The sequence below is a fragment of the Chaetomium strumarium genome, assembly GCF_033439665.1.
Source record: "Chaetomium strumarium strain CBS 333.67 chromosome Unknown B0T15scaffold_1, whole genome shotgun sequence".
In the NCBI taxonomy this organism is placed as follows: Eukaryota; Fungi; Ascomycota; class Sordariomycetes; order Sordariales; family Chaetomiaceae; genus Chaetomium; species Chaetomium strumarium.
In genome coordinates this window covers 6825751-6848754 of record NW_026944429.1, presented here as the reverse complement: position 1 = coordinate 6848754, position 23004 = coordinate 6825751, and the positions used below count along the sequence as shown (strand labels likewise).

The window sequence follows — 23004 nt, the reverse complement described above, 5'->3', positions numbered from 1 at the left end:
GCGGCTAGCTACGCTCGCAACCCCGGTCGATTTAGTACGGAAACAAAGGCTGGAACGTGGGAATTGGAATTTGGGGCGTCAGGCGATGGGGGAAAGAAAGGCATGATTTGCTTGGGGGCTGGTCGGCTTTTCACAACTGTTCTTGAAACTGGGGTGCCGATAGGAATAAGAGGGACCGGCGTTTATTCAGGAGGGTTTTGGTTCTGCGCATGGTGCACAGGGGCAGACACGGATTCAGTGCGCCATGGGTAGGTTCGGGCTGGATCAGGGGAAAGCGGGTGTAATCGCATAGTGCAGTACATAAGGTATTTTTTATTTGCGCGGCTTCCTTGCCGGTTCAACATTAGGCAAAGTGGAATATCGATTCGAGACATGTAATACGAAAGGTCCTCTCTTTGCGCTGGAGGCCGGGCAGCATCCGGAGACTTAGCTCAGGTATGTACTATGTACTACTGTACCTACGCCAGCCGCAGAAACGGTAGGGGGGCGGTCTGCTGAACGGATATCACGCAGCTCTTGCCGACACTTGGTAGTATGTTATACTTGGAATGGTGACGTGGCTGATGCCTGGGGGACATTACTCGCAACGCCTGGACCGTGGCCTTGGCCATGATCCCCTGCAATGATATGGCCGCTCGTAGTCTCATTTGTTTGACGGTTCTATCAGCGTCACATAAATGTAACTACCTAGGTACTTGTAGAGTCCAACAGAATGGATTACTTTAAAGCTCTTCTTTAAGGTAAAATAGTGAAAAATCGGTTGACAAGGGGTGCTTGACGTCAGACGGGATATACTTGCTCAGGTGACGTTCGTCGAGCAACATTGAATCCCAAGTTGCAATGTGCCCCTCTTCGCTTCCGATATTTATTATGGCTCAGATGTGCATTGGGCCAGGACCCATGAAGGATGCCATTACTAAGTTACTATTACATAGCGAGGTTCCGAGATTGGCTAGTTTCCTAGGCCTATCTTCTTCCCGTGTTACTAGCCTTGCTCTATCCGGACCTCGGCTCGGGGCCACTTGGATCCACAATCGGAGCGGAGGTTGAATTTTATGTTAGGTACCGGAGGACTCCGGTATTGAAAGCGTGGGATCTTTCTCGGTGAGCCCTCCGAGGGCCGGACCACCTACCTTAACTCAACTCGGGAGCTGGCAGAAACGCGTGCTTACATGGTGGATCGGGCTGTTATCGAAAATCTTGGACTCGCTCAAGTCTTGTCGGTCGACAGGGAAATGCTGATGCTGAAAGGAGTCGAACTGGAGACTCAGCCGGTCGAGTGGCCTCCTTGTTATACCCCGACACATGTCAAGTCGGCCGCCATCCTGCCGATCTATTGCAGTCCCTCTTGAATTTTCCATGACGGTAGCTGACGAAAGCATGGAGTGACTAGACTTTGCGTCCTGGCAAACATCTTGCGAAAGGCGCTCGAGGTTGGTGATTGTTCTTCCATGATTCATGATTCATCCTCGTCGAACCTGACGCGCTTGATACATGCGGCCTGGGTGCTGAGGGACTTGGCTGGCGATAAAGGGGTTGTCGATCTGACGGATGGGTGCAACGCTATTGTGAGCGGGTTGAGGGTGCCGCCTTCTTTCACTTGGAAGATGAGGTGACACAACAATTTGCTACATGCTCAAGGGCGTAAAAGGGTATGTGTAACAAGGGACGAACTGTAACGCTTCTTTGCCCGTAAACCGAAGAACTGTAAGAGACAAGCAAGCGGCATCGACTGACTCCTGCCACAGCAGTACTGCCGGTAGCAAACAATGTATCCCTTCTTAGCAGCCCGCTGCCCTGAGAACAAGAGACCGCCCAATGCTCGACCCGCTCCAAATCCTCCGATCACGCCGAAATCGTCTAACCAAACTCCTCTTCTAATGAACCGAACAACCTAATCTTTATGCCAGGCAACTCGTTCTAATAAGGAAGAAACAAACAAAGAAACAGCAACGAGACCAAGGAACCACGGACAAGCAATAGACACACCAACAGCACCAAGGGAAAACTCCCAGCCTCTCCAATGCCCGTAGAAGTATAAAAGGGAAGAAAAGGGGGGGAAACAGAAGGAAAACGAAAAAGGGCCAAGTCAGTCCTTCAGAGCAGTGGAGTCCAGCCCCCATCCTGCCTCCCTCATTCAGGCGAGTCCCATGAAAGCTGGGGGAGTCGAAGCAACCTCCCTAGCAATCAATCCGGACTTTGACCTTGAAGACCTCACAGCCCTTACAGCGCGCATGGCAGCAGTACGGATTGGGGCAGACGAGGTCAGTGCTGGGGTTCAGGTTGGTGAGGCCGCAGTTGTCCTGTTTCCCGCTAGGTATCAGTACGGTACTCAAACGGCCCTCATCAGTTGTTAGCAGGTATAGGGACGCACGCATCTCCACCTCTTGACGTAGGTGTAGTTCTTCGTGGTCGAGTCCTTGCCCTTGCCCATGTTGTCTAGGGAGAGAAAAGGGGGGGCTTGTAGTGGGTGTAGGGGATTGTGAAATGTGACGATTCGGATAGGAATGGAGATAGATACTCAGGTGGAGAGGAGATGATGATGACGCTTTTTGCTGCGATAGAGATGCTGATGCCGGTGCTGAGTATCTAGTCTCTAGAAGACCTCAGGAGAGAGAGACACACTCGCGTCTTATATATATATATATATATATCAACGAGAAAGACCTGGAACATGAAGGAACAAAAACAACGAGAGACCGCCCTTCCTGCCTGCCATTTGCCTCACTTCCATCGCGCAGATGAACCTGGTTTGCCTGACAAAAGAGTGTCAAGCAATGCTCAGGGCTCGTTGACCGCGGGCATAAGCTCAGCCATGATGATGATGCCCACTTGGGGGCTGTAGCTCAGGCAATGAAGCCAGGGAGAAAGCAAGGCGAGATTCTCAGGAGTGAGACTACTGCGGTGAAGACGTCAATTACCTGAATCCACAGGAGGGAGAGAGAGCACTCGTTCGTTGGACGGCTTCCCGGCCGATGAGTCTAAGGCTCGGAGGTGCATCGGAGCTGTCCCCGTCCAGTCGCCTCCGGTCAAAACCGGGGTTGAGGAGTCCACTGGAAGGTTGTGTTCCTGCTATTTGCCTCACCCGGAGACTGCAGTCATTACCCGTAGGCGCAGCTGACGAGTGCTGTCGGTCGAAACCGGCGAGTGGGCCTGAAGGTAAGGTAGGTAGCAGTCGTACATAGGTACACTACTGTAACGGTGCACCTGTGGGGTGCAGCAATGTAGTTCAAGACCCATGGCTCCGGGTCCAAAGATCCGAGAGACCTGGGATGAGAGGTGCCCAACAAGCCGTAGCATCCGTTCCTGGGGGCAACTTGGAAAAGGGGGCCTTTCCACGAGGAGAACGAGTGTTCATCAACGTCTCGGACATTGGTCTAGCTCTGGGCAGGGAAGCAAAAGAATTCGACCCTATCATAGTTGCCCGAGCCGTAGAGGAAAGAGAGCGCAAACAACAGACGGTGTCAAGCCAGATGCTGCGGACTTGTGATTTTCGGCTAAAGTGGGAATGCAGGTACAGACGATCTGAGGTGTTACTGTGGCTGATGCAGCTGATGCGGCTCTTCGAGTCTTGGCGTTTTGTCTCGAGTTGCCCGTTTCCATCGCGGCTTGGCTCGGGCAATTAATTGCATTGCTTTGACCCGGAACCTGAATCTAGGTACTCCGTAGGACTGTAACATTCTGGGAGGCATGACCCCACCATCCTAGGCTCCAACCTCATTACTGCAGTAACTCGTGACTACCGGGTGGTTATTTCGCACCCAGACCGAAACGACCAGAAATGGGTACGTGAGGACGAGGTTTTGCTCACCGAGCAACCTTCAGCCTTGCCGCCCAGGCTTCATGTTAGGCATAACCTGATCGTCGCTTATGAGTATTATTACGCTCCTGAAACCGGCGGGCTCCGATCGTACCTGCTAGATTCCCTGGTAGGTTCGTCGGGGGATGCCGGGCCTGGGCGTGGCAGATACTAGTAGTGCTTTGTTTGAGTCAACGATGCGGCTCTGCTGACGCTCTATTACGTAGGTAGTGAGCCGCTGTGCCCTGTCCGGACTCAATGTTCTCTGTCTGCCAGGACTCGATGGCAGCAATCGGTTTCGTTTTTTGGGGTTTGCCGTCGGTCGTTTGGAGGTCCATCCCGGTCCGTTATCGATGCGCCCTGGCCCACGGGACCTAGGCCCTGCCAGCAAGAATCAGTTGAGTCGTGGTCATGGAATGGTCGGGACATTTCGGATGTCTCTGGACAACTCTGCCACCTTGCACGCCGACATGGGTATGGGCCGATGTTGGGAAACGGGCAACGGCGAGCCTTATAGAAGGGGGGGGGGGGAGACATCTTCCCGACGTTCGGCCATTGACGAGGCCTACCTATACGACCTTTGCGAGCAGCCGACGAATCGAGCACCGAACAACTTTCGGCGTCAGGCGGCTGACCATGTTCTTCGTGTCGTGGCTGGCGCTGTCTCACGGCCGGCAGCGTTCCCATTGCCGCTCGAAACGTCCAAATTCCTGCTATCCTCCTTCTTTCCCTTGTCCCGCCGCATAATCAGGTCGGCGAGGAGTCTCGAGCTCATCCTCAATCCCGTTACTTGCCGCCGCGTCTGCGGTTCTTTGCTTCTTTTGCCGTTTGAGACCTTTAAAACCGCCGAACAGAGGTGACCACGCTGGGCTTGATTGCGCGAGCTTGTCCCCGGTAGTTGGATTCCAGATCTCAACATGTAGAGACGGTGAGTCCTCAGGCTCGATGAGCTGCGAGCTACGCGGCTTGCCGACTCGGCTCTCATGTTGGCGCTGTGTGTGTCTGACCTTCATCGTCTTCCGATTGACCGCGGCGGTGACTGGGGGCTTGAGGCTGGATGCGGTGCAATCTCGCAACTTGCTCTTCAAGCCGAGATATCAACTCGGCTACTGGGACGTTAGTGGCCGCAAGGTAAAGGTAGCCAAGGTAGGCGAGGTCATCGCCGCGAAAGTCGTCAACTCGTCTGGCGGACATAGTTGGATGGGAGCATAGAGAGAGGATAGATGGTAGCTGGTACGAAAGCCCCAGAAGAGCCCGGCTCTGGCGAAAAGCACGCTATACCGGATTGAATAGCACGGTTTCCGTGCTATTCAATCCGGTATAGCGTGACGATCCGTACCCAGCCATTCCTCTAACATCTCCTATAGCAAGCTTGGTTGATTGGCTGGGTTCGCAGCCACGGCGTCTGAGCCATGACCAACTCCATGCATAATAAGCGCGCTGGGCCAACCCTCGACGATGGCTGTTTCGATGCACGCCTGTGACAAGCCCTGCAGACGAAACTGTACTTTTCTCGTATTGATACAGTCGTCTCCCCCACGGTGCCCGCCATCTTTCATGCCACATAGAGAATCGCGAAGGCGGCGTTGGGGATTTAATATTAGTAGCTGATAGCCACGAGGTTAGCTCAGCTTTTGGACTTGAGAAAGCATCACGCCATCGTCACCAGAGCTCGGACTGCGGCATCTGAAAAGGTAAGGCCGTATTCAGTCGTTGACCGAACCCTTTAGTCGTATATAGTGCCGTTGAGACCAGATGCTGATGTCGTGGCGCCATTCTGTCCCCGATGCTGCGGGAACGGTACCCGAGATGTCGGTGCATCCTGTCAATGAGATAGGGAGGCTGATTCGAAGGTGAACCAGTGCATCGATATATTTGGGAACGCTCCACTCGCTCGTGTATCACCCACCACTCTCCACTCTCTGGCTTCCCTTGGGGACACTCGGCTGCGCTACCCGGGAACAGGAAAACAGAAGGAGGTTCACGTGACGTGCATGAAACGGCGTCTGGCCATCCTTCTGACATGTGTTGCGAACGAGGCATAAGGTGATCACAGCTCTCCCCCTGTACGTAAACAGACCCTGGCTTGGCATTATTACTATAGCAGGGGCGGCATTGATACGATACTAACGCCCTGGAGTTGGCTTGACTCTCTGTGAAGGGATGTGCCCGATACCAAGCCGTACGGCTGTCATAGCCGCCGACTGGAATTCCAGACTCTACCTAGTCTGAAGTACATTGGCATACTATTAGTATCACGCATGTTGAGAGGCATCCCGCAAACAGACGCCAAGGTAATAACTAACGTTAATGTTAATGTTACCCTCCGAGCGAGACTGTAGTGGGTCGAAATTGGCGCCCGTCAGGCCTTGGCATCTGCATTGCCGGCGAAACGCTGCAATCTGGTTCCTGGTTCTCCACCCAACGTCATCTCGGCAACCGCCGAACATTGTCTCGCAACCTGAACTCGATGCGCCTAGACGCTCCCGACTGTCGCCGGTAACGGGCCAGCATGCCCGCCATCGGATGCGCTTCACTTCGACGCCACCGGTCTCGTTGATATGCGGCCGACCGAAGCCATCGCGAAGGTGTCCCATCGGTACTAGTATCCATCCCCCGCTTCGCCGACCCGGATCAACGCGGCGCCCCCCCTCCAACAACAGAGTGGGACACGATGGTGTCGGCTCGCCGGGCAGAAACGCGGTGGGTGACGCGCATCATTCCGCTCATTCTTGGTGGCTGCGTTGGCTTCGCTACCTATATCATCGTGAAGCACATTTGCGGTACGCTTATCGCTCGGGCTCTGTTCCCGCAACCTCCATCTCTGACCGGTCTCCTAGTGGATTTCTTCCTGTCCGACCGAAAGCAAAGAGGCGCCGCCATCGTTTTCCTTGTCCTGTACTTCGCTTTTCTTCTACTTGCGCTCCTGACATATCTCCGAGTATTCATTGTTATTCAACTCAACCCCGGCGTGACGCCCCTCGGGCCACGGGCTGCGGAACACAAAGCAAACGCCAAGAGCCGCAGTCGACGGGAACGAGACCTCGAGGCAGGCAGCCGATATGAGGCGCGGCCCGATGATAATCCCGACAGCCCCGGCCTCGAACAGTTCTACAGCAAGGACGTCTTTGTGTGCGAGACGGACGGGCGGCCGCGATGGTGCAGCACTTGTTGCAACTGGAAGATCGACCGGGCTCACCACTGCAGTGAGATTGAACGATGTGTCAAGAAGATGGACCATTACTGCCCCTGGGTCGGTGGTATTGTTGCCGAGACATGTGAGTTCCAGCGCCAATCTGCTTGCCTAATCATTATGGCCTGCGAGCTCACCGCCCCTGACTCACGGCCGCTCGCAGCTTTCAAGTTTTTCGTGCAGTTCACGTTTTACACGTCGCTATACTGCGCCGTCGTGATCGTTGCTGCAATCATCTGTTTGGTGTCCAAAGTGCGCAGGGGAGATGGTGCTGATGGGCTTGCCGTTGCCGCCTTGGTACTCGGCGCCTTCTTTGGCCTCTTCACTCTAACTATGACGCTCTCGTCGGTACGCTACATCCTTATCAACCTGACGACAGTCGATTATGTGAAGTCCAAGAACGTCGTGCACCAGCTCGCCATACGAGTACCGCGAGGCACACCCCCAGGTCAGAACTACAACGTCATCACGTACCCCCTGCCGACATCCACGAGTACGTCAGATGTTTCGGGACAAACGGCCTCTCATGAGCTTTCCGCCCGGGATCAACTGGCAACACGCACGTTCGCCATCGTCAAGACTGAGATGGGCGAGAATCCCTGGGACCTTGGCTACTATCGCAACTGGAGATCCGTCATGGGGGACAACATCATTGACTGGCTGCTTCCTTTCAACGAGTCCCCTTGCGCTAAGTACGAGAACAACGAGAGCTTCTACGAGATGGGCCCCTTGTACCAGCGGCTGCGGGTCCGGTATGGGCTCCCAGACGTGTCGACCGAGGAAACGAGGGTGGAGATGACCGAGACGGAAAGACGGCAGAAGCATGGGATATATGGGACAACTGGACTAATGGCATAGACGGGACGAGATACCCTAGTTTTTCTATATGTGACTCGAGTAACGTTGGGCATGGTTTGAACGATGCACCTACCTACTTTGGCTTGTGTCTGGAAACACAAGGTATCTGCCGGCTTCAAAAGTTAGATGGTGTTCCAGGCCGTCATACAGATTCTAGGTACCTGCAGAGTAGGCAGGACGGCCCGGGTATTACATTTGGCGCTTCACAGATGGACAGAGCCGGACGTCGGGCCGTGCCGATCGGGATTCGGGGGAGTCCGCACGATACTATGGTACAACGCAACAGCTTCCATTCCCCTTCGTCTGCGCCGGCCGCCGCTTCGGGAGACTCGAAAGCTGAGTCCAGCCCTATCTAAGGTAGGTAGTTGGCCCGGTGTCTGTCCGGGTATGTCAATCAGGATTACCGTAGGTTCGATTCCTAACGGCCCTGGTTCAATGGTGGGACTGTTTGGTATATCTGGCAGCCGGTGTTGCTGTTTCGTATGTAGTGTACACAACGCTACATGGAAGGACTGTATAATACCGCGTCTCTTTGTATGCGCTCTGCCCATTTGGCGTTAAGCAATAGGTAAGTTTCACCCCGTGTTCTGTAAATAACCAACCCTACGCATTCAATACATTACAGCCCTTCCAACTTCTGCACTGACGAATCAAGCGCGTCCACCCCACACAGCGTGACACCAGAGCACTTCCTGTCTCACTACCCGAGTCATGAAAAGATACGTGAGGACGGAATGTTCCTGATAGTACAGGCTCTAAACCAGCAACATAACAAACGAATAATGCCTTTAGGATGACACCGCAGCCCATGGATACTGCTCTCACGTCGCAATGTCGTCGCCACAGCACTCATTCCCGGACCCGGACCGGGCTGGCGCACTCGAGCAGCGGCGTTCGCAGTTTACATATCGAAACCTCAGCCAGATGGCCTCATACAACACCTCCTGCCCGCTCAGAGTGATCACTCATATAGACCTAGATTGCTTCTACGCCCAGGCCGAGATGGTTCGTCTAGGTGTACCTGAGGATCAGCCTCTTGCCGTACAGCAATGGTGCGTGCCACTTTGCATGACGGCTTTTCCGGCCTGTTCTGACCGCGTAAAGGCAAGGCTTGATTGCCGTCAACTATCCCGCCCGTGCCTACGGCATCGGTCGTATGTGCACTGTGGCGGAAGCAAAGAAACTATGCCCCAACCTCATCCACCAGCATGTTGCGACCTGGCGAGAGGGTGATGACAAGTGGTATGCTCAATGCAATGCTCCGTTTCCGCTTCCCGCCCCCAGGACCGACATGCTAACGCGCCCTAGGGCTTATCGACCGGATGCTGCTGAGAATATCGCAACCGACAAGGTTTCACTAGATCCGTATCGGCTCGAGTCCCGACGGATCCTGCGCGTCATCAAGGACCAACTCCCTCCGCACCTGCAGAAAGTGGAGAAGGCCAGTATCGATGAGGTGTTTCTTGACTTATCCGCCCACGTCCATGCCGTCCTCCTCGAACGCTTCCCCGAGCTAGCCAGTCCTCCTCCCAGTGGTGACCCATCCGAACCGCTCCCCATACCCCCCCTTTCGGCACTGGACTGGCAAGCCGACGCGCTTGTGGACTTGGATGATGAGCATGCCGAATTCGACGACCCCGATTGGGATGACGTGGCCTTCCTCCTCGCGTCCGAGATTGTGCGCAATATCCGGGCAGCAATCAGAGAGAAGCTCCGGTACACATGCGCGGCCGGGATCGCCAGGAACAAGCTGCTTAGCAAGCTTGGTTCGGCGCATAAGAAACCCAATCAACAGACAGTGATCCGGAATCGCGCAATACGCCACTTTCTGTCGGGTTTCAAGTTCACCAAGTTCCGAAACTTGGGGGGCAAGCTGGGTGAGCAGATCCGGCTGGCCTTCAACACAGACTCGGTCCAAGAGCTCCTCGGGGTCTCCGTGGAGCAGTTCAAACTGAAGCTTGGAGATGATACGGGCGTGTGGGTTTACAATACGCTGCGCGGAATCGACACGAGCGAGGTGAATCCGCGTACCCAGATCAAGTCGATGCTCTCGGCCAAATCCTTCCGGCCTAGTATCAACACCACTGAGCAGGCGACGAGGTGGCTCAAGATCTTCGTCGCCGATATCTTCTCTCGACTGGTCGAGGAAGGCGTTCTGGAGAACAAAAGACGCCCCAAGACCATCAACCTCCACCACCGCCACGGCAATCTGACCCGTTCACGCCAGAGCCCGATCCCTCAGGGCCGTTCCCTGGATGAGCAGACATTGTTTGGGCTCGCCAAGACCCTGCTCAACCAGGTTGTTCAAGAGGGCAATGTTTGGCCTTGCTCCAATCTCAGCTTGAGCGTCGGTGGCTTTGAAGACGGCATCTCGGGGAACATGGGAATTGGCGCCTTCTTATTGAAGGGCGAAGAGGCAGAAGCATTCGCCCCTGGCCGTCGGGCACGGGCAGAAGTGGAAGCCGGCAACGAACCCCACTCGGAGAAGCGGCGGCGCATGGAAGATGGCGGGATCCAGCGTTTTCTGACGAAGACGAAGGCGTCTCCGTCCTTGGGCTCCGACGAGGCTGCCGTCGAGGACGATGGCGGTGAAGAAGCGTTGGGTATCCGAGAACCCAAGGCCGTGCCGGATCCGGCCGGTGATCTGAGTGGCTTACCCAGACCGGATGAGAGGCGGCCTGCGGTCCAGTCCAATGATCTGGCAGGCGCGCACCCCTGCTCCCGGTGCAGCGCGTGTCTGGAGACCCCGGAGGCACTCCAAAGCCACCAGGACTGGCACTTTGCCAAAGACCTCCAGGAGCAAGAACGTGTCACGCTGGCATTTGGCAGCCGGCCATCTGCCGTTGCAGCAAACCAACCATCCGGCGGCCGGCACGCAGGACCTGCATCGTCCAAGGGGCCCGGGAGGCCGCGCAAGATGGAGCGAGGGCAAAAGAAGCTGAACTTCGGCTAGCGAAGCGCATACATCGAACCTGAGTCTGCAGTAGGATATGCAGAGAAGAGTCTACCCGTAACGCAGTGCATTCTGTTTCGATCCTGCCTTACAGGATGCCTGCTTCCGTTTCAGCAAGACGGGCTATCAGCAGCCGCGAGTCGCGAGTGCCTCTGGCAATGTGAAGTTGGAAGATTTGAGAAATCAGCTTCATTTAGGTCGCAACTACTCCGTACATCGGCAGGCCAAATGTCGATGGCCATCCAAAGTTCCGGTTCGACACGCAAAACACATCCTGACGGCAGAGGTGGTGCTGCGGAACGTCACGGCTCTCGAACGTCGTTATAAGAACGTCCTGGATGCTTCCGGGTAACTGTGAAGACAGAACCTGGAAGTCTCCTGGAGTGGCCGTCATGACGGCCATGAAACGGTTGGGAGGCACCCAGATCGAGGCATGATATCAATATCCGGAGGATGGCAGGCGTGCGCATGGGCAAGAGCGCGCCTCTGTCGCAGTACTGAGTACTGTGCATGCGTTCCCGTCATGGGCAGTCGACGCCTCGCTTCCAGTTCTCCGCGACAGTGAAGGGTGCTGTGCTTCATTGTGATTGGTTGGCTGCCCATCGAATGGGGCCAGTGGGCAGGTTGGGCTTCAAGACAACCACCGCTTCAAGCTGCATTGATACCCGACCCTGTCAAGCACCTCAGACGAACTGCCACTCCCGCCTCACACACCGATTCCACCCACCGATGCAGAGACGTCCGCTCGATGAGCGACTGCGAGGACCACACAACATCGTCACAGTATCACCTGTCTCAGTATCACCTGGTCTCTAAGATCATTTGCCACTCCTAGAGCCCAATGCCTTTTTTTGGCTGTTGAAGCTTTGCCACAAGCATCACCGGCGAAAGATGCCCTTCATCCCATGATCGGGTTCCGCCCAGTACTGGATGTACTACACATGTACACTAGTCTAAGGGTACCTAGACACTGTGACTGACGCCTTAGCTCGAAAGCAAGCGGACGCTGCAGTTTCTTTCCTCCCGACGTAGCGTGACTGACTCACAGAGGAGAAGAGACGCCAGCGTTGGGAATGTTGGAACGCCCATTCCCAGTTCAGCCCTACAGTGTGAGAGAATTTGCCAGACAACAATCGGCAGACGTGTCATCCAGGCCTGGACGGGGTCCACCTAATCATGATTCCGCCTTTCAATGTTCACCAGTTTGGGCGACCGACGCTGCCAGAACGCGGTCGAACAGCCCGATTCCGTGGGGGCTGGATCTTTTCCCGTCGGCTCTCAGTCCTCTCCTCCGTTTCCCAGCAAGCCTTGCACCAATTCACAGAGGCGTGTACCTACTTGTGATATGTATGTAGATGACTGCTGGAACCCTGGTGTATCTCTGCATAAATGCGAGCTGAGCAGGGCCAATTGAAACTTCTTGTCCCTGCCGGAGTGTCTCCGATTAGGTCTGTTAAACATGCGCCTGCAGGTCCTCGCTGCGAGTTTTCTGGCACAAACCGCATTTCTCCCGCCTCGTGTTGGCCGGGACGGCCACTTGGAGTTGCAGGAGCAGCCTGGAAATTCAGGAACAGGACAACGAAGCTCAAGCAGCCTTTCGATGATTGGAGCGGAGCTGCCCATCTCGCCGGATGTGCTGTTTGTCGCCTTCCAGGGTTGGCTGAGTGAGCTGAGCTGGCCCGAAGCGTTTTCAACTTCTTGCCATCGCTCATAACGGTGTCTCGGAGCGTCTCTTCCAGGTTTCGTGAACTCCAGTTGAGCGACGGGCTGATCCACCGCTTCAACGTTAGTACCGCCGAGGCGGGATCCTCCCAATGGGAGTCGGTGGACAGTAACATCGGCTTCCCGCTGGGCGCCCACCCACCAGATTTGCACCGTCGAGACCGTCTCCAATCTCATCCCCGTCCCCTTAACTGTGGCTATCTCTGCAGGTGCTTCTCAACCAGTCTTCTCTGATTGCCACCGAATGCCAGAAACAAAGACACAGCGCAACGTATGCACAACACCCCAGCCAACGACATACATGCTGCAGCCCGAGCCTGGTCTGCCATTTGCGCGGGCCAGCAGTCACTGCCCAACGGGGAAAAGACCGCTGCCAGAGGCCCGCTTCAAGGCCTGGTCCACTGCTGCTGAACGCCGCCACTCACCAGCCATTCTGCCAGGCAGCGGAGACCCACTTTGACAGCCCAACCCCAAGCGCCGGGTTTTCGTCGCCCCTTCGTCCCATTTCTTCCTGGCCCGCCCGCCCTCTCCGCTCCTCTGCCTCCTTCGCCCTTATTCTCTCTCCTATTTTGCCTGCCCTACCGCGTTGCCGGCTCTCCTCCGTCTTTCCCGCGAATTTTGCGACTGTTTCACTGCTCATCCCAGGTCTTGAGGTCTCCAAATTCCTATTGTCCCGGACTCTGACTTCAGTTCTTTTCGGTTACGGCTTTTTTCGGATTCCCGCTCCTTGCCCAGAGTTCTACAATGGCGGGGAGACCTAACAACAGGTCAAGCCAAACACAGCCGATGCCGCCGGCCGCACCACGCCAGAACGAGTACTTCGTCCCTCGCGATGGCATCGACCGGGAAGTCATCACATCGGACATCTGCAGATACCTGGGAAATGACGCGTTGGTGCGCCCCGGGACGTATGAGGTATGACTGCCCTCACTCTCTACATTTCCCGCACTTTTTCTCACAAAACATGCCATCTGCAGTCACCAGACGGTCGTGTTACACAGGGCTACTTCATCACGGCGTACCGCAACTTGACATCTGTGAGTCCGGATGTTTCACCTTGACGAGGGTATCGTCGTACTGGGCGGTCACTAACCCCACTCAGGCGATGATCCAAGATCTCAAGGCCGACTCCGCTCGGTGGGAGCAGGAGAGGCGTGCCGCGGCTAGGTCTTCGGGCGGAGGTACAATGCACTTGAGCCACCCGAATGGCATGTTTATGAAGCGGAACTCTAACTCGCCCGTAGGCTCCCGGGATCAGCCTCGTGGGCAGTCTGATTACAGTGCGTGGAAGAACCTCCAGCGGGAACAACAGGAATACGAAGCCACGTACGGATCTGCCATGGACATTGACTATGCTCCCCCTCCAGGCGCTGCCGGGAATTCAGTTTATGCAAGCCAGCCATACGCAGGAGCGCCTCCCGCGAGTTATTCCACGGCCGCGTATCCCCCTCCAGTTCACGCCGGTGCTCCGTCTCAGTACCCAGCCCAGCCGGCCTATGGATATCCGCCTAATCCCCCTCCCACGCAGTACTCTCCGCAGCCCCAGAATCCCGGCGACAGGTATGCCGCGATTCCGCCGCCTCCCGTTCCAGGGTCATACCAGGACGCTGCATTTGTTCATGGATCGAATTATCAGACGGCCGCACCCGGGTATGCTACGACCGGGCCGCCTAGGATGCCACCAGCCATGCCGCACACGTCTGCTGCGCCATCTAGGACTTTTAGTGCCCCTCCAGTCAGCACGCCTGTCTACGGAACAGAGCCAGATCCATACGGGTACCCGCCCGCGGGAAACCCCGCTGCCCAAGCTTTTCCAACGGATGCTCTGTACGGGCGCGGTCCGGGTGCGTATACTACAGCAGCAGCCAAACCTCCCGGGACTTCGTCTGATAAGCTAGGTTCACCCGCAGGTACAACACAACGGCAAGGTTACCCAGCCCCTCCAGAACCTCAGTATGATGACGTCAGGAATTCTGGACTCCAGTCCGCCACAACACCTACCAGTGTTGCCCCGGCTCAGTCGGCAAGCAGTGTAGCGGCCCCCGCGCGCCGTGACCGTGACTCGGAGCCAAGGGAACGAGAGCGGGAGCGAGACCACAGGGACCACAAGGCCCGCCGCACGGAACAGGAGCGTGATGACAGACACGCAGACCGGAACCGTCACCGTCACCGCTAATGGTCACCAGCCTCAGGATTTGGAGCCCTACAGCCCTGCACTTCGCCACGATACTTGTCGATCTCACGGACTTGTCCGATGTTCATTCTTAATAGCATGGCCTTGGCATTGGCCATTTTTTGCGTTTTTCTTTACTGATTTTTCGCTTTCCGGGGCTCGCTACTTTCGACCTTAATGGCCATCATCCATGGATAGACCAGGGACAGGAGATGACAGACTTCCAGAGCTGCAAGTTGCACCTCTAGGCCTCCGGATGATGATGATTTTCTGGTTTTTCGACCCGCGTTCCCGACTCTGCTGGCCGATGCTGCCACTGGGATATCCAGACTTGCCGGGATTCCCTCACCAAACGGATATTCCACCTACTACCGGCAAAACCTAGGCGACGGCATCAATGGACGGGAGTTAAACGACGTATGATGTTATGCGATTTTATGTTTTTTCTCACCTCAAGGCAGAGTGTGAGGCGTGCATGATACCAGAAGGCCTGGGATTCCGATGCACTGGGAACGGAGCGGGTGACGTCGATTCGGTATTTCTCTTCGCTATGGATGATTCCTCTCCTTGCTGTCCGGACCCCTGGCAGAACCGTCCCATCCTCATGGATTTGCTGGCCCTGGACTTTCTCCACCTGATGGCCGGTTGGCTTCTGTTCACAGCTTCTGGATCTCAATCAGCCTATCTTCTCCCAACGACAGCCCGACGCCGAGGCCGGACAGCTAAGGTGAGTGAACATCCAGCGAACTTGTACATATCAACATGCACCCCTCCTCGGATCACAATGTGCTACACCATTCTCTCATCGCGGGCATCTCAGGTGACGAAAAGTGAGTTGAAGTCGACTAACACAAAACAGGCTGGGTGGACTTGGACCCTGGAGTCGGAAGACCAAATGATGGAGTCTTGCTGCCCTTGGACGGTTCATACCACTTTCTCTTCTGGCTTCTGGATTTCACCTGGACTCAGTACCGTTACTGGTTTCTGCCTGGACTGCGACCCATGGACTACTCTAACCATTGCCCCGGGAACGGACTCAGCTCCAAGAAAGTGGCACAATCTTGCCTTTCGGAACCGAACAGGCATGGGCACTGTTTCTGTTATCCCCTCTTTGAAAAAAGAGTGGGGGGCTTCTTCAGAGTTGCCTTCCCCGCCCTTGGACTCATTTATCTCCTTTGCTGGTCATACCCACAGGGGTGATGCTTCAAACAGCAAGGACTGATACAGATGGTAAGGTGGAGCGTCAGGTGCTCCTCCGTTCCGCCGGGTCACTTTTTCGGACATCCTCGTTTGCTCTCGTCTGCATTTTGACTCTGGATCTGTCCTTTGCTTCCCTGAAAGCCGTGGATCGCTCTGGCGCTCAAGAACGCTCATCACAACTGATTTCCGATTTCCACGTCCATGCCAGCAATCTGGGTAACACCATCTTGTTGCATGGGCGCACTCGTTGTCTGGAACACATCCAGTGCATGAACCATCCGGCAACCTAAGGCAGGTATTCACGCTCACCCAACTGAGACCACTGGAGGAAGCCAAGGATGTCGCCAGATTTCAACAAGAGCCGATGGTATGGATACATCTCCGTTCGAGGAATCATCCGTGATAGGACTCTGGATACCCGGAAATGGCCGAGATCTGATATCACTTCACGTGGTTTGCAAAGAATACCGCCATGGACCTTTCTCTCCTGGATCTATCTGGTCGTGGCATGTGTCATTCGTCAGTCCTATTTCTTATTCTCGCCTTTTCTTCCTCCCGGAGACTGGCCACGGTGACCATCGATTGCCAGACCGCGCTCGAAATAAGATACTGACTGTGACCCAACCACAGCTCTCCGAGGCTGGCGATGCACTTTGATTCGGGAGGGTTCTCTGCCTGGTGTCGCATGTGGTTTAACTAGGTCAATGGGCTTTCGGTCGCAGTTGTTTTCCAAAGCGTCTGTGGTATACAATCCTGGATGTGGAGCAGAAGAAGGCGACGCAATGGAGGGGATCTCTAGGACCTTTGGCTCTTGTTGATTTGTGTGGTTTTTATCTCTGCCGTGTCTACGTCGTTTTGTGAAGGAGTTCCGGCCATCTCTGGGATGCGATTGAGGCAGGGAATGGGAAATGAAATGAGCGCCTCAGTAGCATTTGCGTCTTTTAGCCCTGTTCTCGCGGATTATGCTGAATGTGTGTTCATGACTGGATTGCTTGAGGTTATACATGCGCCATCGTCACTTCAGGTTCCTTTGTGTACTACACCGTCGCCATACTGAGGAACCTCACAGCTCCCCTCTGATACCATACTTCATGATAGAGCGAGATCTGGTTGTCCAAGAAGTTAAGCTTGATACTTGCTGCGACTATTTCTTTTCTTGATGAGCTTTTCTGTGGACAACATCCATATCTTCGCTATGCTCCGCGGGGCTAACAGCGCTATCCTATATGGAACAGCGATCTGAAGCGCATCATGTGAGTTTGATAAGATACGGAGCTGTGGTACCCATATGTCGTGTTATTCCTCACTTTCATGGTTCCTGACAGGTTCGGTGTCACTCCAAGCAGCCAAGGAGGGAGGGTTTGATCAATAATTCATCTTCGTCTGCTTGCTGAACAGAACAGCACTGTTACTTACGACTTACGCATTTGTCGTGCCCGTTCCTCTCAAGTTCCCTTATCTAAGGTATTGTCGATATCAGGTTTGGGCAACAACAGGTAGTTGGGGGTAAATGCCGTACATAGGTAAGGTAGATACGGTACATAGGGCACACAGCCTGAGTGGAAGGAGAAACGGACAAAACTACTGTTTGTGGTCTTGAAGGCAAGGAATCGTGCAACGCAACAAAACTCAATGTTTTTGACCCAGGGGAGTCAATAGTATACCGGGATATCTCGGAGAGTTGGCACCGTGCGATTTACCTACCCTGACTGGAGCCTGAGCTACCTTATCCGTACCTTTGGTGTGTTGGTCGTCAGAGAACTTGTGTGTGCGGCGGCAAGCCCTGTGCGTGATCCACAATGGATGCCACCGCGGGTGGAGAGCCCTTTTAGATCGGCTTGTGCTTGGTGGGGCAAGGACGCTGTGTGTGGAGGGGGAGGGGTCCGAGGGCGTCGGTAGGCGACAACAAAGGCGGTGAGTGAGATCTGGGTACAGGAATCTGATCCCGGACGTTCTGCCTGCCTACCTTAATTAAAGAAAACCACCTCAACTCCAGATCGCGCTTGTTTGTATCGTCGAGGAGATCGAGTCGGTTTGACATAGGTACTGCGAGGCAACCGCGTAACGTGGGAGCCACATGGTGCTCAGACCCTAGGTACTTGCACAAAGTCTCTGAGCAATGATGTGACAACCCTCGAGTCTCGCCTTTCGTTGCCATCAGTCCGTCTGCCGAGCTTGGGACAAGAAACAGCGTGGCGTTTTCGGAAGCAAGTAGAGACAGATAGCTGCTTTTCTATTGGCGAATAACTACAACTTGGGAAAGGAAAGGCCAGCTTCTCCTTCAGCCCTGGGCTGGTGTCTCACAGGTGAGACCGCGAGAATGTGAGACCTCGAAGTGGTGTTTTTCGAGTGTGATCACTCTATAGGTAACTCGCTCTGCATGGAGAAGACAGCCGAATTCGTGCAAAAGTGTGCAGGAGTGCAAATTCGAGATAAATCTTATTTGCTTGATGAGAGAGCTCGTTTCTTTTTCCATCTAGTCTGTCCATCTGAATCTCGGGGTTCACAGTTAGGGCCGTGTTTGTTCAGGACAGGTAGGCCTGGGGGTCCTTGCCGCTGGAAGCTGGGCGGTTAAGGTGTCTGACAGCACCTGCCCAACAAACCCACTCTCACCTCTGCCCCGCCATTTCGCAGCCTGGATGCTTCGCAACCAGATTTTGGCCCAAATTTTTTCTGGACCCCTCGACAAACATCACCCTTTGGCTTCCAGCCATTTCCTCTTACCCAATACTACAGCCCTACGAAGCGCCTTTGATGCGATAGTTGGCCCGCCCAACTCTGCCCACAATGGATGCCGCCGCCATTCGAAGCTGCATCGCTGCGACGCTCGACGCTGATGCCGACGTCCGTCGGAGGGCTGAGATTCAGCTGAAGCAGGTGCGTTCATGTGGGTTTGGGGTGCGGGCATGTTTGTTGTGTCTGCGTGCGCGTGCGTGCGTCGTCAGGACGCATCTCGTCCCGTCGAGTCGGCCCCGCGACCAACATGTCTTCGCCAGTAGCCTTCATGTCGCAACGCTGACCTTCATATCCCGCAGGCCGAGGGCCAACCTGGTTTCACAGATGTCCTACTGGATCTCGTCCAGTCAGAGCAAAATGGCAACCTTCAGCTCCCAAGTATGGCTACCCCTACCTCTCCCGAGACAAGGCCCGTGGGCATTGTGCACATCCAAGCCGTGTTTCTTCCCCTCTGGTTCCCGGCGTGGTGCTAACAGCACTTGTAGCCGTCATCTATCTCAAGAACCGGGTCAACCGTGCCTGGGAACGTTCTGAATACTACCTAAACGATACGTTGATATCCGACGATGAGAAGGCGCGCTTCCGAGAACGGTTATTGCCTATCCTCGCAGGCTCCCAAAACCTGGTGCGGCATCAGCTCGTGCCGATTCTGCAGCGTATCCTGCACTTCGACTTTCCCGACAAATGGCCGACGTTCATGGACTACGCCGTGCAGCTTCTCAACACCAACGATGCACGGTCGGTCCTGGCCGGCTTGCAGTGTCTATTGGCAGTGTGCCGGGCCTACCGTTTCAAGGCGAGCGATAGCGATAGCAGAGCTCACTTCGACAAGATCATCGAGGCCACTTTCCCTCGGTTGTTGGTGATATGCAGCGAGTTGGTGAACCAGGATAGCGATGACGCTGGCGAGATGCTACACATTGCCCTCAAGTGTTACAAGCATGCAACATGGGTAGGTCCTGCAGGTTGTTTGAGGAAAGACAAGGGCAAGCGAGCTAACACCGGCCATAGCTTGAACTTTGTGACTTCCTCCGCCAGAGCGCTGTCAATCTCGGATGGTGCACTGTCTTCCTTCAGACCGTATCCAAGCCCATTCCCGAATCTGCCATGGTAGGCGAACCCTTGGAACGGGAGCGTCACCATTGGTGGAAGGCCAAGAAGTGGGCGTACTTCAATTTGAACCGCCTGTATATCAGGTATGAATAGCACCATTTACAGGATGAAACCTTCTTCTTGTGCTAACGTAGCGTAGACATGGCAACATGCAGTCAGCTCTGGACAGGTCGGTGGAGCCACCAACACGGTTTATCAAGGAATTCTCAGCCCAGGTCGCCCCGGAGATCCTCAAACACTACCTCCAGGAGATCGAGAAATGGGTGGCCAAGACCATCTGGCTCAGCCGGCCTTGCCTTTCCTACACAATCGTGTTCCTGGATGAGTGCATTCGGCCCAAGGATATGTGGGCGCATCTGAAGCCGCATTTGACCAACCTAGTTACTCACTTCATCTTCCCGGTCCTTTGCCTAACAGAGGAGGACATCGAGAAGTTTGAGGATGAGCCTGAGGAGTACCTCCACCGGAAACTCAACTTTTTCGAGGAGGTTTCTGCGCCGGACGTTTCGGCCACTAACTTCTTAGTCACGCTGACCAAGGCGAGGAGGAAACAGACTTTCGAGCTTCTCACCTTCATTAACCAGGTGGTCAACGAGTACGAGCAAGCGCCTGAGGGGAGCAAGAACCACATCGCGAAGGAAGGTGCTCTGCGCATGATCGGCACCCTTGCACCCGTCATCCTAGGCAAGAAGTCACCGATAGCATCCCAGGTGGAATACTTCATCGTTCGCTATGTTTTCCCAGACTTCACCAGCGAGCAGGGGTTCCTTCGCGCTCGTGCTTGCGATACCATCGAGAAGTTTGAGCAACTGGACTTCAAGGATCAAAGCAACCTTCTCGCCGTCTACAGACACATTCTCGACCGCATGGCCGACCCGAAACTGCCCGTTCGTGTGACAGCAGCCCTGGCGCTGCAGCCGCTGATTAGGCACGACATCATCCGGGCGAGCATGCAGACGAGCATCCCGACCATTATGCAGCAGCTCTTGAAGTTGGCCAACGAGGCTGATATTGATGCCCTAGCCAATGTCATGGAGGACTTTGTTGAAGTGTTCGCTGCAGAGCTCACTCCATTCGCTGTGGCTCTGAGTGAACAGCTCCGCGACACGTACTTGCGTATCGTCAGGGAGTTGCTGGAGAACAGCGACAAGCGGGACGATCTTGACAACGAGTACGGCGACTTCCTCGATGACAAGAGCATCACAGCTCTGGGAGTCCTACAAACCATCGGCACTCTCATCCTCACGCTCGAGAGCACACCGGACATCCTGCTCCATATTGAGAGTGTATTGATGCCTGTTATTCAAATCACCCTCGAGAACAAGCTCTACGGTAAGGAATTCCTATTGCCAGCCGTGAAGTTCAGCGTTCCAAAACCAGAATCACCATTACTAACGCGGTCTAAGACTTATACAACGAGGTGTTCGAAATCATTGACAGCTGCACATTTGCCGCCAAGCAGATCTCACCTACCATGTGGAAGGCATTTGAGCTTGTTCATGCAACGTTCAAGTCCGGCGCCGAACTCTACCTTGAGGACATGCTGCCGGCGCTGGACAACTTTGTGCAGTACGGCGCGCCACAACTCATGGAGAAGCCCGAGTATGTGGAGGCGCTATTCTCGATGGTTTCGGATATGTTCACCGACAATAAGGTTGGCGGTGTTGACCGGATATGCGCTTGCAAGCTTGCAGAAGCCATGATGCTCAGCCTCCGAGGCCACATCAACAACTGTGTCCACGGGTTTATTAACATGGCAATGGGTGTCCTCGGCAGCGAAGAAGTGAAACTGAAGTCCTACAAAGTTCACCTGATGGAGATGATCATCAACGCCATTTATTACGACCCCATCCTTTCACTTCAGATCCTGGAGACTCAGGGCTGGACCAACAAGTTCTTCAGTCTGTGGTTCGGGAGCATGGCGTCTTTCACGCGGGTCCATGACAAACAATTGTGCATTTTGGCCATCATTGCGCTGCTTAATATCAAGCCGGACCAGATTCCTGCCAGCGTTTCGGAAGGATGGCCGAGACTGCTCCAGGTTGGTCCCCCCACTCCTGATTACTCGGCAACAATCAACTGACACTTTGGCAGGGCATCAAGATCCTCTTTGACACACTTCCAGAAGCCATGCGCAGTGAGTACAAGCCCTAACAGCATATCAATGCATCTGAGCTAACGCCCTCGAAGACCGTGAGGAGGCGCTCAAAGATGATTTCCAGTTCGACAGCGGGACATACGGATACGACGAGAGTGACGATGAGTGGGACGATGAGGAGGCAAACTGGAACGAGCCGGAAAATGAAGAGGAGCCAAGCAGCGACGCCAAAGACGAAAGCACAGCTTATTTGGAGTTCCTGAATGAGGAGGTAAGCAAATCAGGGGGGAATCTTTCCGGGTGTCTCACCTCACTCGATCGACACTCACGGGACGGCTCGATTGCGGAGATTTGCTGACACGCGTTGCAACCAGGCACAGAAGCTGAAGCCAGCAGACATGGAAGAATCCGGGGATGAACTCGGTGAAGATAGTGTGTTGCTGGAGTCGCCACTTGACAGGATCGACCCTTACCTTGCCTTCAGAGATTGTTTCAAGAGTAAGTCTCCGATGCTTTCAGCGAGCGCCAAGGAACTTTTTTGCTGACAATGACATGCAGAGCTGCAAGAAGAGCAACCTCAGCTCTGTGCGACGCTGCTAAATCACCTTACTTCCGAAGATCAAACGGCTCTTCTCGAAGTTTACCAGAGAGCGGATACCCAAGAAAGGATGGGCATGCAGAGTCCATTCCCTATATCGCGCCCGCGCGGCCCTGTGAACGGAGCAAGCTAGTGGCTTTCCTCATCGACATATGCAGCGTCTATTTTCGGGGGCTAGTTACGACCTGCTTCAGTTGACACTCGACCCCATCCCGTCATCCTGCCAACCATGCAGCCTACCGCTACCACAGACGGATTCAGCTCTGCCGCCCCTTACCCCTGAGTTCTGTATGGATCAACAAGCACAACATGGTCTCAAGACTGCATTATGACTGTGGTAGTCTCGAAGAGTGTTCCGGGGCATTACAACGACACCCAGCCGAGACTCGAGCGTGTGAGGAGTTGGGGGCAAAGTTGAGCGTGTGTCACGCTTTGGGAACCATGTCTGGGCCAAGGAAAGAACCAGGCCTGCGGACATCTTAATCAGTTCTTTCTTCGGGAATGGGGTCCCGACTTCTGTGTCTTTTGCCCCTTTGCTATCTGACCATTTACACCCCTACC

The 23004-nt window shown here is 54.7% G+C and overlaps 5 protein-coding genes across 5 annotated transcripts; all 5 read left to right on the top strand.

The window, feature by feature from the left end:
• Positions 1-6473: 6473 nt before the first annotated feature.
• On the top strand, positions 6474-7850 carry B0T15DRAFT_389330 (DHHC palmitoyltransferase-domain-containing protein; the record flags this gene model as incomplete). Its single annotated transcript, XM_062864480.1, has 3 exons — positions 6474-6582; positions 6640-7077; positions 7156-7850. 3 exons carry the CDS (start codon positions 6474-6476, stop codon positions 7848-7850), a joined length of 1242 nt encoding a protein of 413 aa, XP_062727259.1.
• A 691-nt stretch (positions 7851-8541) lies between these two features.
• On the top strand, positions 8542-11058 carry B0T15DRAFT_77078 (uncharacterized protein). Its single transcript, XM_062871305.1, has 3 exons — positions 8542-8902; positions 8955-9092; positions 9159-11058. The coding sequence occupies exons 1-3, from the start codon at positions 8682-8684 to the stop codon at positions 10801-10803; spliced, it is 2004 nt and encodes a 667-aa protein (XP_062727258.1). The 5' UTR covers positions 8542-8681; the 3' UTR covers positions 10804-11058.
• A 1928-nt stretch (positions 11059-12986) lies between these two features.
• Positions 12987-14913, top strand: B0T15DRAFT_77006 (uncharacterized protein). The gene is made up of 3 exons (XM_062871303.1): positions 12987-13440; positions 13503-13562; positions 13628-14913. Exons 1-3 carry the CDS (start codon positions 13270-13272, stop codon positions 14699-14701), a joined length of 1305 nt encoding a protein of 434 aa, XP_062727257.1. The 5' UTR covers positions 12987-13269; the 3' UTR covers positions 14702-14913.
• On the top strand, positions 14914-16328 carry B0T15DRAFT_77040 (uncharacterized protein). The gene is made up of 2 exons (XM_062871304.1): positions 14914-16223; positions 16289-16328. Exon 1 carries the CDS (start codon positions 15126-15128, stop codon positions 15918-15920), a length of 795 nt encoding a protein of 264 aa, XP_062727256.1. The 5' UTR covers positions 14914-15125; the 3' UTR covers positions 15921-16223; positions 16289-16328.
• A 2251-nt stretch (positions 16329-18579) lies between these two features.
• On the top strand, positions 18580-22664 carry B0T15DRAFT_76761 (armadillo-type protein). The gene is made up of 10 exons (XM_062871301.1): positions 18580-18775; positions 18934-19012; positions 19120-19586; positions 19646-19830; positions 19887-21079; positions 21154-21788; positions 21842-21884; positions 21938-22116; positions 22220-22343; positions 22404-22664. Exons 1-10 carry the CDS (start codon positions 18686-18688, stop codon positions 22574-22576), a joined length of 3168 nt encoding a protein of 1055 aa, XP_062727255.1. The 5' UTR covers positions 18580-18685; the 3' UTR covers positions 22577-22664.
• Positions 22665-23004: the final 340 nt, after the last annotated feature.